The sequence below is a fragment of the Sorghum bicolor genome, chromosome 10, assembly GCF_000003195.3.
Source record: "Sorghum bicolor cultivar BTx623 chromosome 10, Sorghum_bicolor_NCBIv3, whole genome shotgun sequence".
Classification (NCBI taxonomy): Eukaryota; Viridiplantae; Streptophyta; class Magnoliopsida; order Poales; family Poaceae; genus Sorghum; species Sorghum bicolor.
The window spans coordinates 2,758,304-2,773,699 of NC_012879.2; the positions used below are offsets into that span (position 1 = coordinate 2,758,304).

At 44.4% G+C, this 15,396-nt stretch overlaps 1 protein-coding gene and 2 non-coding genes across 3 annotated transcripts; 2 read left to right on the forward strand and 1 right to left on the reverse strand.

The window, feature by feature from the left end:
* LOC8068763 (carboxypeptidase SOL1) lies at positions 5,175 to 13,978 on the reverse strand. Its single transcript, XM_002437768.2, has 15 exons — positions 13,787 to 13,978; positions 13,048 to 13,108; positions 12,835 to 12,930; positions 12,233 to 12,263; positions 12,080 to 12,136; positions 11,379 to 11,474; positions 10,905 to 11,027; positions 10,690 to 10,794; positions 10,554 to 10,600; positions 9,601 to 9,726; positions 9,395 to 9,497; positions 9,231 to 9,293; positions 6,454 to 6,537; positions 6,279 to 6,342; positions 5,175 to 5,646 (listed from the first exon to the last, which is right to left on the reverse strand). Exons 1-15 carry the CDS (start codon positions 13,890 to 13,892, stop codon positions 5,336 to 5,338), a joined length of 1,473 nt encoding a protein of 490 aa, XP_002437813.1. The 5' UTR covers positions 13,893 to 13,978; the 3' UTR covers positions 5,175 to 5,335.
* Positions 14,092 to 14,162, forward strand: TRNAG-GCC. Its single transcript has one exon. It is a non-coding gene; the product is annotated as a tRNA-Gly (tRNA).
* On the forward strand, positions 15,321 to 15,391 carry TRNAG-GCC. The gene has a single exon. It is a non-coding gene; the product is annotated as a tRNA-Gly (tRNA).

The following is a 15,396-nucleotide window of genomic DNA, read 5'->3' on the forward strand; positions in this document are numbered from 1 at the left end:
GCAGCCCATCTCGCGGCGTGCAACTCTCTATCTAGCACCGGGCACTCCTTCATCGCCTTAGCGTGCTCCAAGCTCCGATGGCCCCGCTCCAGCTCCATGTGCACTACGCGCCCCGCTGCTACGCACCGTGTTCCATTCCTATTTGCGTCTCACCGAATCTGGCCGGCAGGCTTAAGGAAGCTGTTGGCGTGTGGCCGGCGGACTCAAGCAAGCAGCTGACCCTCCCCTATCGTGGTCGGCGGCGTCCTCCCCAGATCTGGCAGCGTCTTCTCTTCCTTAGCCAATGGTGAGCATGCCAGGGCGTGCGGGCGGACCATCCAGCGAGCCTGTGCCACCGTAGGTTCCACCAAGTAGGTCATGGCCGCGTGATGTTGATGTGTTTCGAGTGTTTTTGGACTCTTTTTTTTATATATTGCAAGCCCATATTTCAAGTGTTTCAGTTTGTTTCGTGTGTATGTTTCAGTTGTTTCATGCAGATGTTGCAAAAGTAGATCAAGATATTGTAGATGTTGCAATATAATGGTTGTATATGTATGTTGTAAGCGTCTTTCTTCAATGTTTCAGTTGTTTTTATACACATATTTTTACAAGTGTTTTAGATGTTTGTGTGGAGTGTTTCAACTGTCTTCTTCACTATGTTGCAAGTGTTATATCTAGATATTTCAAAATTAGATCAGGATGTTTGCACATATTGCTATGGTGTTTCAATTGTACGATGCAAATGTTTCTTCTGATTTAGACATATGTTGCAAAGATTTTGATCTGCATGTTGCAGTATTGGACGGTGTGACCGGTGACTGTTGCTGCCGCTCGGGGGTGCAGCCGTGGTTTTCTGTGTGTGGGGCGCAAGGTGGGTACGGGGTGCAGTTCCCTGCTACGGACGCGCTGTTGCTCGGGGTGCAGCCGTGGTTTTCTTCGTGCGGGGCGCTAGGTGGGTACAGGTTGCGGTTTCTGCTACGGACGCGTTGTTGCTGGCGCTTGGGGTGCAACCGTGGTTTTTTGTTTGCGGGGGCACATGGGTGGGTATGGGGTGCTGGTCCCTGCTACGGACGCAGGCGTAAGTGCTCGGACGACATGCAGAGACCTAAATATGGGGCACGATGCGGACACGGAAACAGCGTAGTTGTTGGAACCGTGTCCGGACGTGACATCCCATCCGGAGGTCCTGGCGCTAGGTGTACCGATTAAGGATCCTTGATGTTTTCGTTTTCACGTCTTTGGACAACTCCTGATGTCGACTTATTAGAACCTGACGTTGCTGATGACGTCATTGATCACCTGTGCTGCTCTCACGTGGCCCCTCGTCATGCATGGAGTTCCCAGTTCAGTCATCATCGAACACAGCATGGAAGTTCTTCACACCAACGGATTTGGAACGAGATCCTCTGCAGTCAGGCTGGTAGACTGTCTTCTGCAGTCAGCTGATCTGTGCCGTTAGTTGCGATCCAACGATGAGGAGTTCTCACCAGTCTCCCACAAGCACAACGACACACGGCCCATCTCAGCCCAAGATGGCTTTGCCTTTGTCTTCCTCATTGTGATGCCCAGCCGAAGGTGACGAATCGCACGATGGCGTCTTGACTGCGCAGAGGCTTGGAGGCTTGGAGCGGTGCCCCTCTTCTTGATGATTGTGGCTCGAAGCTGAACACAGCTTGCGCGACGGCAGCGGCAGGATCTGGCCATGGCTACAAAGCAAGACGCTGCTTGTACTTCTCTATTAGATTAGCTCCGGAGTCCGGACACATAGAAAAAATAAACTGGCGCTAAACAACCCTAGGCCGCGACCGCCTGCATAGGCTGATCTGGAGGCCGTGCTTGACGGAGCAGGGCTGCAGCCGTCTCCATGCGCCATGCTAGAGGACCGCGCGGTCGTCGGCGCTCGACGGAGCAGGACCACAGGCCACAGCCGCCGTGGTGGAGTAGGGCCGCGGCAGCAAGAGTCTCCGGCCACGATGGCGATCTCTGCCTTGCAGGACACTGGCAACGGCGACGGCGGCGAGTTAGCGACAGTGAAGGTGGCGAGCGGGGGCGGAGGGAACCTTGCACTATCTCGTGTGTAGGATCTCGTTCCGACGGATTTAGATGAGCTCTGTGAGACGCTCCAACAGTGTGGTACCCGTACCCACCGCTGCTCCAATAATATTTTCGCCTAGGTGATCGATCTTACCCTCAGTTATGTACTCTCGTTTCATGCACTGATGGAATGTAAACGAGTAATGTAATAACGAGTTACCAAAAAAAAAAAGACACCGTACGTCCCTCGTAGTCGTATAGTCTGAAATAATGCTTCCCCATTTCAGTTGAGACCAGCTAGGGTACAAGACGGCGATTTCTACCACGATCATGGCCAAAGTAGCTAGTAGTACGTAGAGCATCAATGTGGTCCAGGCTAGCTGCAACTACACGCTGGGTTTGGCTATACAAACGCCGGGACACACAGCTTAGCATATCTCCAATTGCCCCGACACTGCACACCGAGAGAGATCTGAATTCGGATGGACCAAAGCATGCATGCAGCTGGTGGACTGCTGGACAATGCCCTTCCTCGCTCATCAGATACTCGCAAGGTTACATCACACACACATGTACGTACCAAGTCTCTTTATGTATGCTACGTAAGTGTACGTACGTATAGGCGTATAGCAGGCAGGCAGGCAGGCATCAGGAAGCAGCTTCTACATACCCTAGCTACGCATATGCTGCAGGTCTGAAGCGGCGTGTCGACAAAGGCGTAGAGGTGGATGCATGCAAACGGCGCGGTCGATCGGTCGGTGAATAACCACCACGGGTCGGTGCCTGGCTCGATCGGTGGGTGCATCATCAATTAATGTCGTTTGCAAGCCAACTGGCTTTGCATATGCATATCGCCGTCGGCGACGGGGCTTTCTGCTGCTAGCTATTGCTAGCTCCTGTCCTGTGCCCTTCCTTTTTCCTTCCCCGGCCGGCCAAGTGTACGTGTGCAACGCAAGCCGCCGGCCGCCGATCGAGGGGAGCGAGCGAGCGGATATTCGCAGCATAATCCGGCGCACTTGTTCCGACATTGCATCATGCACCACGCCGTCGTCGTCCCTCCGACGACGATTGACCGCTCCTCCTCTAGCGCTTTCCCGTCCGTTTCGTCCCCGCTGCCGCCTTTGGCTTTTGCCTTTCCCGCTTTGGTCTCGCCGTTCAGTCAGTCCGATGATCCACCACCAGCCCATCCACACTCCACTCCTTGGCTGCTACGTACATCATTACTAATAAACTAGCATTATTTAGCAATATAATGCTAAACTAGCTTCTCCCATCGGCCATCGCCTCTATATTTTGACTGGCATTGTATATACACTACTATATGTTGCAATAAGAAGAAGAATAATCCATTTTGCCTTTTGACCTCTGTTAAGCAGCAATATATGTAATGATGTGGTCGTAAAAGATGGTAATTAATTAATTAACTCTGCTAATAATGGCCGTTGGTTTTTCTTTTGATTAGTACTAGTAGTATGAACGCATGCGTTTTTCTTAAAAAAAATGAACGCATGCGTGACAACATCACTCTCGATGCGATGGATGGGGGATCAACTGGTAGTGCTCTGTTGCGATTACCACCTGGTTGACTCATCATCTAACTATATCCTAGTTAATAATAAGCGTGTTCCAGGCGATAATAACAATGTGCATGCATGTGGCTACCTAGCTTGGGCCCAGCCGCCCAGCAGGGCCGGGGCTGCACACTTTTGTGACGTGTCGCTGCCTCCTCAGGCTCAGTGGGTAAAGCACTTGCCTAGCACATAGCCGTATAGCTGCACAACTCTCTCGTGCTAGCTAGCTTCTCACTGCAAAAGAGATCGATCGATATGATCCTCCGCCCTGCCCTGATAATGCAGGTCGTTTTTGGATGTGCTGTTGCTAATGGCTCCAGGCTCTGCAGTCGATCAGCTGCATGCCGCCCTGGATGGGAATTTGGAGGCACTGTCCACGTACGTACATATATATATGTACCCACTGTTGCAGGATACCTAATGCATGACCATGGTGCGTGCATAATTGCAGTGCCTACATGGCTACAACGACAGTAACAGTGCATGCCATGCACGGCCAGCTCAGAGATCAACTGTTGCTCTGCTTCATCATCTACAACTGCAGATATTTCTTTTTCATCTGCAAGCAGGGTCGATATCGTTGTTGCCAACTTTTATTTAGCTATGCTATTTTTTCCCTTGTTATCGATGATTAGGGAGAACAAGTTGATGCTGTGGGGCTGATTTGTAGTGGTAGTAGTAGTGTTGTGAGTTGTGACCATTGAAGACCCTGTCTCTTCTATTTGCCGGGGAGAACTGGGCTCGTTCGTGTCCGGCTAGGACTAGCTGGGGAATCTCTCTGTCTCAGAAAAAAAAAAGCTGGGGAATATGAGAAAAAGAGGCTGCGATGATAGGGACACAACGTTGCATCGCGCGTAGTACTCTACGCAAAAATATCTCCTTCAGGTCATGAAGATTTGAGGTTTCCTGTTTCAGTTGTAGATAGATTTCTCTTTGTATTTTGTTAGAGGCTGCATTTTCCTGGATTTAGTATGCATGTAACTGATAATTCTCTCTTTAGGCCATGAAAGTTTGATTATATTGTCATTTATTAGAGGCTTCTTTTTCTTTGATTAAAGAATGAATGTGGTTCCATCCATGCTACAAGCTTTGCAGATCCTACTAAGGACCAAACGCGATGTTAATTTTGAATAGGACAAAGAAAAAAAGATTAAATACTTTGGCCAATAACATGGCCACTCGAACCCCCCCCCCCCCCAGTAGAAAAGTTATGCGGATCCTCGAGGACCAAATCGGAGACCAGCATTTTTTTTTCATGTTAGCAGCCCAGTAAAGTCAATAGTATGTGGTACAATAATGTAAAGCTAGAGACTGCTTACGCCAACCCAATCACATATAGCTTCTGTAGTTGGCATCATGTTATGCATAAGCATGTTTGACTTGATAACTCCTATAAGGTGCTTTGCAAAGTGGGAACTGACGTGTATTTCTTATTGCTCATGATACCGCATCTTGTTGTCAACACAAAGGAACTACTTCCTAGAGTGCTAACTGTACTTTCGCCGAAAATCAACAATGGCCAATGAAATAGCAGCTTCCTAGAAGGTACAACTTCTCGTCACACAACAAGCCCACCCCCCACGCCCAAAAGAAAAAACTACAGCATCCACACAATATACCTTGAGATTGTGGTATTTTTCATTGGTGCTAAACTTCCATTTCCATGGTACATTGCTCATCCCTCAACTTATAGGCCGTTTTAGTAAGATCCTATGTGAGTTACAAAACTGTCCTAAGGCACAAAATTCCTCTTATACAGCAGGCCGTCTGAGTGATGAGTATCTATATGTCAGCAACCTTGATGCCAACCTTGACACCGTTTTTCTCTTGAAGACTAAATAAAGGGTCAGGAGAACGGATACGATAAGAAGATACAACCAGAGGTGAGCTTCTTGAACATGGAACAGCTTGAAATTGTCGCAGTGGCAGCCCTGGTCGTTATGGGGCAGCTTCATCTGCCCATCAGTTCCATCCGGGTCCAAGATGAAATCCAGGTTGACAGCTTCCTGCTCCAGCATGATGCGTGTGGATTTTTGCCGGAAGCCTTCCATTGATGCCACGACTGCCACGAATGACGGGCAGAAATGTCACTGATTTTATAGATCTTGTTTTTCAGGCTATTGATTTCATCTGTTATCTCATGGGTGGTCAACTTGGTCTTACTACCTAAACAAATGAATCATGGAGGCTAATCCTTCCGACACTAAAGGAATGTAAATCTTGTTTTTGAGGAGTCTATTAATCTCAAGTTTAACCAACAATGTGCTAATATTTATGGCATGTAATAAGTTAATTAGATTAATCATGGAATATATTTTCATAAACCTATTTGAAGATACAAATGTTGATATTATTTCCTATAAATCTAATAAAACTTGAGACCTATTAACTCCACGTCCACGGGAAGCAAGATTTACATTCCTTTTGGGATGGAGGGAGTATGTTATTTTATGAAGGTGGCAAAACTTGGTTAGCTGATGCTAACCAGAAATTGTGCTACTTCTGCTTGATAGGCTAAGAAGTAAGAATATAAGTTGAAAAAAAGGAAGAAAAACAATCAGACTGTTGTCATGTCAAGTGAACAGACATGCTGGTCCGAGGATTACTAATCTCTTCTATTAACTGCAGGTGATATAACCATATACACAAACGCTGTGTTGCATATGGGATGATAAACTAATGAAAAGAATTTACCTTCATATGTCTCACCAGGAGCAACAATTCGATGGTAATCTCCGAAAGTACTGCTCGCACTTACCTATAGCAAAAAAAAGTTATGTAAGTCTGAAACTCATATCAACAATCTATATTCATTTTTCAGTTCATCCAATCTGACAAAAGATAATTAATGCAGCCAAAATGAACTAACCCTGGAATCAATGCCCTTTATCATCACTGAGCCAGGTATAGGCCTGCCAGTATCTGCTGCAAATATCCTTCCATGAACTCCTGACTAAAACTAGAGTCAATATGATGGGACAGCCAGATACACTCTAGTAACTCTTGCAGATAGAAAAAAAAGGGGCAACTCCCAGAAGCAGATAGAGGAACCAAAAGGTTTCTCCAATTAATACAGGGCATAAAGTAAATTTGTGGGACTTAAGAATGATCACACATATCACAGTAACATCAAACCTACCCAAGTAACCTTTCGAGGGTCACAAGTCAGAGTCACGACTCAACAGAATTCCTCCAGTCCAAATTGAATTCACTTTTTTTCGTTTAAAGACAATGATAAGGATATCTTGTAATGCAATTGAAATAACAGCAATATTACTTGATAAACTGTCATGGGCATAAAGAGGGGCGCCATAGGGCGCAAGTGTCCTAGTTGGGCCTTAAGCCCATTAGTGTTAATTAGTGTCTCTCTTAGTTATTTGTCTATAGGAATAGTACCATATTGTCTAGGCACAAGAGGTGTTAGTCCTATGTACCTTTTATATTCAGCCCATGGGGCACAATGGAAATCAAGCAATGAATTATGAAGAAACAATTCTAGTCTCCCTCAATCTCTCAAGCTCTTGGCAAAGCATAAGGCCTAGTTATCCCAAAGCTCTTGGCAAAGCATAAGGCCTAGTTATCTCCAAAAATATCCACGTTCATAATATCTGGTATCAGATAGAGTCCAGCGATCCTCCTCCATCAGCCGAATCCTCCAGCACTTCCTATCCTCCATCAGCCGTTTCCAAAAAAAAAAAAGATACCGATCCAGATCGCCGTGTCGCCTACATCATCCATCTTGCCGCGCCGCCACAGCAACGCCACCAGCCGCCGCCGCACCCCCATCACCACAGCCACCGCGCCGCAGCCCCATCACCACCATCCGCCGCCGCCGCCGCAATCATCGATCTAGATCTGCCACAACACACCGCCGCTGCCACGCTTTGCCTCGATGGATTTCCCTAAATTTGCGGGGAAATCTGATCTTGTGGCCTTCGTCAACCAGTGCGACTCCTACTTCCGCCGAGAGCGCATCATGGAGGAAGAAAAGGTATGGCTGGTTTCTCGTAATTTGGAAGATGATGCCCGGGTTTGGTTCCTACAAGTCCAGCACGCTGAAGGCACCCCGGCGTGGCGTCGCTTCACCGAGCTCCTGCACCTGCGCTTCACATCGCCCCCGTGCCCCGACCTGCTCCACCATGTGTCCTCTACTGCCAACGACACTTCCTGCATCTTTGCTGATATATTCACGCAGCTGGATCGGATCAAGGAGTTGCTCAACGCGAAGGATAAGAAGGACCGTGAATGTCGGGCGGCTGTACGTCTCCAGGCAACAGCACGGAGACTCTTGGCACGTCGCCGAGCGCAGGCTCTTCGTGCCACAAAAGCATCGAAGGAGCAAGCAACGGTGCGCCTCCAGGCAGCAGTGCGAGGAATGCTTGTCCGTCGCATGGTACGGCAGATACGCATGCTCCTCAGCTCGACGTTGTCGTACGTGTTCATCCACTCGGACTCGCCGATACGGCCTGCGGCTCCAATTGCAATGGAGGTCCAAGTATGGGCGTTTCCAGTGCAGCGACCTCGCATCAGCATCCAGCATCAGGCATCAAAGGCTATCTCATTCATCCTTGTGCCTGCCGTGGTGATAGACACTTTCAGCATAAGAGCCAGCTGCTTCACACTCCACCCTTCAGCCTACATGAAGCCAGCAGAGACGCTCTTCCCATGGGATCCAGGTGGATATCATTGTATTTTAGTATTCAATAAAAAGGGAAAGCCGAGATGTAAAAGGCTTAACCCTATTTCGCGTCAGCTCTCCAGCTCGAGGACGAGCTGGGTCTCCAAGGGCGGGGGAGATGTCATGGGCATAAAGAGGGGCGCCATAGGGCGCAAGTGTCCTAGTTGGGCCTTAAGCCCATTAGTGTTAATTGTCTATAGGAATAGTACCATATTGTCTAGGGCACAAGAGGTGTTAGTCCTATGTACCTTTTATATTCAGCCCATGGGGCACAATGGAAATCAAGCAATGAATTATGAAGAAACAATTCTAGTCTCCCTCAATCTCTCAAGCTCTTGGCAAAGCATAAGGCCTAGTTATCCCAAAGCTCTTGGCAAAGCATAAGGCCTAGTTATCCTAAAAATACCCACGTTCTTAACATAAACTCTGTTCTTGCCAAATAAGAAAAAACACATCCCACAAAATCCTGGCTAAGGAGACATGGTGAGAAGCTCTTTGGCTCTTTGGGGTATAGAACCCCAAAAACATACTGATCAAAACTAGAGACAGTAGTGGCAAAAACATCATCCCAACAAGAACAGTTATCCATCACGAACAGTGAAAGGTTTATTGAAAAAGGAAAGCAGGATAAGCTTTCTAGTGCTCATGCCATTGCAGTGACAGTGAAATGCAATGAGAAACTCTAAAAAAAATTTGCGGGCTTGTTCAGATTCAGAGCAACTTGGCCAAAATGGGGTACCCTGAACCAGCCTGCTTTCTAAAATTTGGTTGCCCTGCATTTTTAGTTATAGGAAATAACTGGATAGCTACAAACATCATTATGAACCAGTTACCAGTACATGATCCAGACCCTGGTCTAAACATGAGCAACCATGTGCCTCAATTCACTAACCAACACCATCTCATTTCAATTAGTGCAAAAGTCAGCCATTGCAGTGCATAAAGAGACTACTGCGGAAACATATTACCTTTATTAGGCTTGCAAGAAGATTGAGCATACTCATCCTATTGTGTTCCCAGATGACAGGAAGCTGTAGCAAAATGATAGGATAAACAACAGAACAGAAAAATAATTATCAAATGGTCTGGGTCTGCAACAGTAGAAGTGGAACCTAACTAGATGCAAAGGTACCTCATCTGCTTTTGGCCACTTTGTGTCACTAATCTCCAGAGTTAACTCAAAGCAGCCTCCATGTATATAGTTCCAGTCTTGCATACCACCATATATTGGATACCTGAACCACAAGCAATGGTGTTGTTTGATTCAAAGCCCATACATACACAACCTAGATAAAGAAAATCTCATATGCAGTATGAGATTGCTATTGTTTGTTTTACCAGAATGCTCCATTTGTTATCCCTCCTTCAAATTCTTTGCTCAAAGACATGTTGTAGTGGGACCGACTATACACAGATGCCATGTGCCGGAATGTCTTATCATCAGGACATCCATAGTAATGTTTGCTGTAAGAAGTAAAATCTTTGTTGAGAATCTTACAATGTGAAACCAAGGAAGTCACATCGGGCCCTAAAACCCAGTGGTGACAATCAGCAAATCAAAGAAAGCGACCACATGTAGGATTCAGAAAATAGGCTTATCGTCACATCGTTGGATATTTTGAGAGAGAGAGACCTGTTTGATGGAGCAGGAGAGATACCATGTATGTGTATAAATCTAGTTGTTTGTGACAGCACAGAATAACTCATAAATTCTACATTAATGGTTCATTTCAGACATAGTAGTTTATTGATCAGCTGATTAAGACTATGTCAGGCATGAAGCTGATCCTAATCTGTCCCAACACATGACAGTCCTTGCCTTGACACCCCCCCCCCCCCCCCTCCCAAAAACAACTGCTCACCCAAACTGTTCGAATTAGTCATAAATCAGCACCCAATGATTTTTCTTCGCCATGTACATGTTGTGTTGCTGGTCTAAATTTGCGGATTGATGGATGGCCACATACCTTACAATACAAAAGTATATCAGTATTTGAACAGGGAGAAGCAAATGGTCCAATTTAAATGGTTTGGGAGATTAGAACGAGTCAAGCTTTTTAAGGGTGTCAAGAGGACAAGGTGATAGTAAAACAGACCATTTTCATATAAAGAATAAAAATGCAACCAACAGTGGCCACATCTTATTAAAACAGATTAAGGCTAACACAACTTTTGGTCAGTACTTCATGAAAAGTTCATCAGACTTTCTACATCTTTAAAAGTTTGAGAGCAACACTATTGATTGAGATACTTGAAAAAATGAATGTAAGTAATTAAGTAGAAGAAATCACATTGTGTCTCTGGTTCCATCCCATGGATAGTTGGCAACAAGAGCCCCCTGAAAAAAAAATCAAATAACAGAAAACTATAGGACCTCAATTCAACAAGATAAGTGATATTACGACTACAGTAGGTGACAATAGTTACCCCATGCAAGCTAGCAGAAGCTGTGAAGTGTTCTTGCTTTACCCAATTCATGATGGCTCTAGTTTCAGGCTGTCTGTAGTCAATATCGTTGTTAACGGAGAAGAACTGTCAATTTCGGCTAGTGTCAATTGAATGGCTACAAGAAAAAAGGAAGTACAAAAAGGGAAGTAGAAGCTTCCATAAGGAAAAGAGATGCAATGTAAAGAAGTACTCACTTGGTCAGGAAAATCCCTGTTGAGATCAATATTGTTTGCATTACCACGCCATCTAAGAGCAAATCCATCAGGGTTCATTGTTGGAAGTATATGAAGGTGGATGTTCTCAACAATAAGAGTTGCCTACAGAAATTAGTTCAACTGCTGACCTTTCCATATACAGTTAACCATTTTCACAGATTAATGAAAATATGATGTGCTATACATCATAGTTACATGGAACACCATATCTTAATGTTGAACAATATATCGTAAACTAAGTAAAAACAGCATCTTTTAGAATATCATTTCATACTTCATATTTCGAATAATTTTCATGTGTTATTTTATTTGTACCAAAATTATGATATCATCAGAACAACTCAAAAAAAATAATGAAAGTAGTTATCACAGAGCTAAAAACTACAAGAGGTTGGCTATTGGTAAACTGCAGGGTGACCAAAGAGCAAGTAACATCAGAGGAATGTTGCATACCAATGAATCCTTCAGATAGTTATCACACAGCCAATTTGCAAGATGTATAAGAACCTCTCTGCCAACAGGCTCGTCACCATGAACATTTCCAATGAACTGCATGGCACAAATTAAATCACATACAAATTCTTGCTACCTTTAATACTGAGATTAGGATAAACAACCTAGAGAATTCATCATCAATTTTAGTTGAATAAGAATATAAGAGGTAATTAACTCCAGCAACAGAGCAAGTCACCAGAATAATTGTCAATGCACTTTGTTGCAGGAAACCATGTGTTTAAGCATGGATCTAGTATAGGAAATTCAGCTTAGTAATTGCCAATGTGACATTACTTGATTGCATGTTTGCCACTCAGAAAGATGTGTTTAGTGTGAGTGTGAGCCTACGTGGGTAACATTTCTGTGCTCAAGATGTGGGGAAAAGAGTTGAATTATAAGAGTGAAAAAAGAAAGGGTATGGCATCATGTAAGTCGAATTCCAGAAATTGGCATAAAGGCATTGCATTGGCATTGAACATATCCCACATCGCCAATGATTCTGACACAGCTACCCTTTTAGACAACAAGCATTAAACCAAAGAATATATATATGAGATGAAAATCACAGGAAATTTCTAACCAGGAATTTATTTCCATTCTCCAAATTATGAAAAAGGAAAGCCCCACTCAATAGTGTTAAAGAAAATAGTACCACAAACCTTGAATGCTGGTTCAGCTTCTCTTTGCCTGGGCTTGTCCGATATTTCAATCACCCACTACAAGAACAATCAGAAGTATTCCCCAGTATGTAAACTTGACACTAAGAAAAAGTGAAAAACATACAAAAGAACACACCCATTTAATTTGCATACCAATGGAAAATGATTCACACTCTTTCCAATGCTGATAGCAGGTTTGTGTTATCCCTCAAAGAGAGAAGAAACAAAAGGTAAGTGAAATGTGAACATATGAGAATACTGGACACTGGAGAGCAGAAAATAAAGGAAGAAAGAAGCAATGCACTTAAAAACTGTGATAATCAAGGATAATACCAAAGTTGATTGACAAACAAACAAAATAAAGAGATTGAAACCAAATTATTCTATTATTTAGCAAATGCTTAGAATAGGTGAATCATGGCCAACGAACATGGAACATTTCAACAATATGAAGTAAAACGGAACTATATATGAATCCTATGAAAATAATTATGTTTCTAAGTTGGCATTTCATGATTGTTTTTCTTTTGAAAACTACATGTTTCATTTTAGCCATTTGCTGTTACCTATCAAACATGACTGTATATGCATCGTTGATTCTCTCATCATTGATAACGACTTTGAATTCCAGAATATATGACTAGCCACCAATGATGCAGGCATTTAGATGGCTTTACAAAATGATGGTCTTAAAAGTTTATTTAAAGCTCCGCATGCAATGATCACAAAGAAGTAAAACATTATACATCATGTACCTGTACACCCTGGAGATATTGGAACAACGACTTCCAAAGGCATGTACAGCAGACTCAAGCTCAGCATTGCTCATATATCCACGGACCATTTCATCCCTAAATGTATTTCAAAAACAAGCACAGCAGAGTCAACCAATAATGTCATCAGACCGAGACACACATTGTTTTCTTTTTATATAAGAAAACCCTTAAAAGTTCTAATTCTAAACATACGTGATCTGAGGCGGCTTATCTTCAAGAAGTTTACGTGAAAATGACCCATGAGCTCCATCATCTGCACACAGTGGACAAACAAAATAATAGATACGTCAGTAACTGCCTAATCAGAATAGGTCCGTATAGGCAGAAACATACATCAGTTTATTGTGGAATATGTCTAATCAAACAGATAGACCCTGAGGTTAGTCAAGAACTCAAGATAAGAGTAATTTGATCACATAAGAGAAGGGCATGGGTATGAATCTGTTTTGGATGGAGCGTGGACAAAATAAGCCACTACAAAACCCCAGCTTATTGATTAATCAAGCCATTACAAAAAAAAAATGTATACCACTGTTTTAATAAGCTAAATAAATACGTGATAGGCCATGTAGTCTTCAACAGTCAACACACACATCACGTAATGAAGAGCATGAATGAAACTTTTAGAATTCTAGCTCCTCCCCGGCATCGCTGTGCGTGCACCGACTCCATTCATCCCCCAATCAACGATGGTTGTACCAAAATGACTTGTATTACAGGCACCAAACAATTCCACCAAAAAAAAATTATCCTATAAACCCCCACCAAAACCGAACGAGCTGCCGGATCCGCAGTGCCCGAGGCTCCAAGTGGGACCCCTTCACACGGATGGGGAACGGTTATAAGTTCCAACCAGCATCATCGCCCCCCATTACAGTGCATATCCAAGTATCCAACCCTGACATCACATAGGGGAAGAGGAGGGAGAGACCTGACGGATCGCGGCCGCCTCTCGCGACGGCCTGCGTGGGAAGCGACGCGAAGGCGCGGAGCACGAGGAGGAGGATGATGACGGGCTGGAGGCGCGAGATCGCCATGGGCGCGGGAGGACTGGACTCCGCCCACGGGAGGGACTGAGGGAGGTGGGGGCTGGGGAGCGAAGCCGCTGGACGCTTTGTGTTTGACTGGTCCGTTCCAGGGCCAACCGCACGGTGACCCGGACACGGCCAGTGGCAGTGACTGGTGGCCGGCATGATCTGCTCCAATAGAGAATGTACACAAAACGTTAACAAAACAGCACCAGTGGTCTAGTGGTAGAATAGTACCCTGCCACGGTACAGACCCGGGTTCGATTCCCGGCTGGTGCATGATTTTTATTTTTATTTTTATTCATTCATATGGATTTCCATCCATTTCATTTCGTGTGCTTAATATTATTATGTTTTGTGTTCCTCAAATTCCTCTCCTGTTATACATTTCCTTCCATTTCAGTTGCATTTCCTCGTGTGTTCAATTCATGATGATGAAAAAAACATGAGATATTTTTATTCAACGATTTCATTTTACATGTACGACATTGTTTCAGTGACCAATTGAGGTGTACGATCCATTTCTTTTGCTCAAATAATTATCTAAAACAAAATAAGGTTTGTAACGTAGCATGCTCTAACTCAGAACTCAGAACAAAGGCAGCAACGAAGACTACTCCTTTGTGCTGTCCTAAAAAGGCTTATATAAAAAGAGAGAAACACAGCTAAGAAAGTGGCATTTTAGCCTAGCTGCTCTACATCACCTGCATCTATTCATTCAGTTTGAAACACTCCTTGAGCCTCCGCTTGGTTCATGTGTAATGGGAGGAAAATTTGTAGTCCCTTGTTCCCAGCCAAGCACCAGCTAGCTACTTGCTTCCTCTTTGATCACATATGTCACCTCCATCGCTGTGCGGCATTTTCGCTTGAAAACCCTGTTGTTGCGCTCCCCCCAAAATTTGCCAGATTGTTAGCATTTTTTAACGACCTTGTTGTCCAGACTCCTACTGCTACTGGTGCCCAAATCTTCCTTACGAACTACGAAGGTGCATTCCCAGAAGAGGTGAGCTGTGCTCTCAAGGTTTCTAAAGCACAACTGACAGAAGTACTGGTTTGGCCATGTCCCCTTCTTATTTGTAACATTGCTGCTGTCGAAATTCTGTCCTTCAGCATTAACCAGGTGAAAAATTTGCACTTTGGTGGTGCTTTAGCCTTCCAGAAGAAGATCTCTGCAGCAGTGGCACTTCTTGTGGATCCTTCAATGGATCCAAGTTATTTTACCATCCACTGTTTCTCTTAGCTGAGTATCTTCAGTCAAGCACCAGAGCCTTACAAATTATTCTATCAGTAATTGTGTCAGGTCGTAGTCAATGTCCTTGATCCATTTGCTGTCTGTGAGGGCATCTGCTACATATATGTTCTTTCTTCTGCTGTGGTTGGAAAGAGTTTCTATGGAGCGACTATAATAAAAGAAATCACATAAACTGAAACACAACAGCACCAGTGGTCTAGTGGTAGAATAGTACCCTGCCACGGTACAGACCCGGGTTCGATTCCCGGCTGGTGCAATATT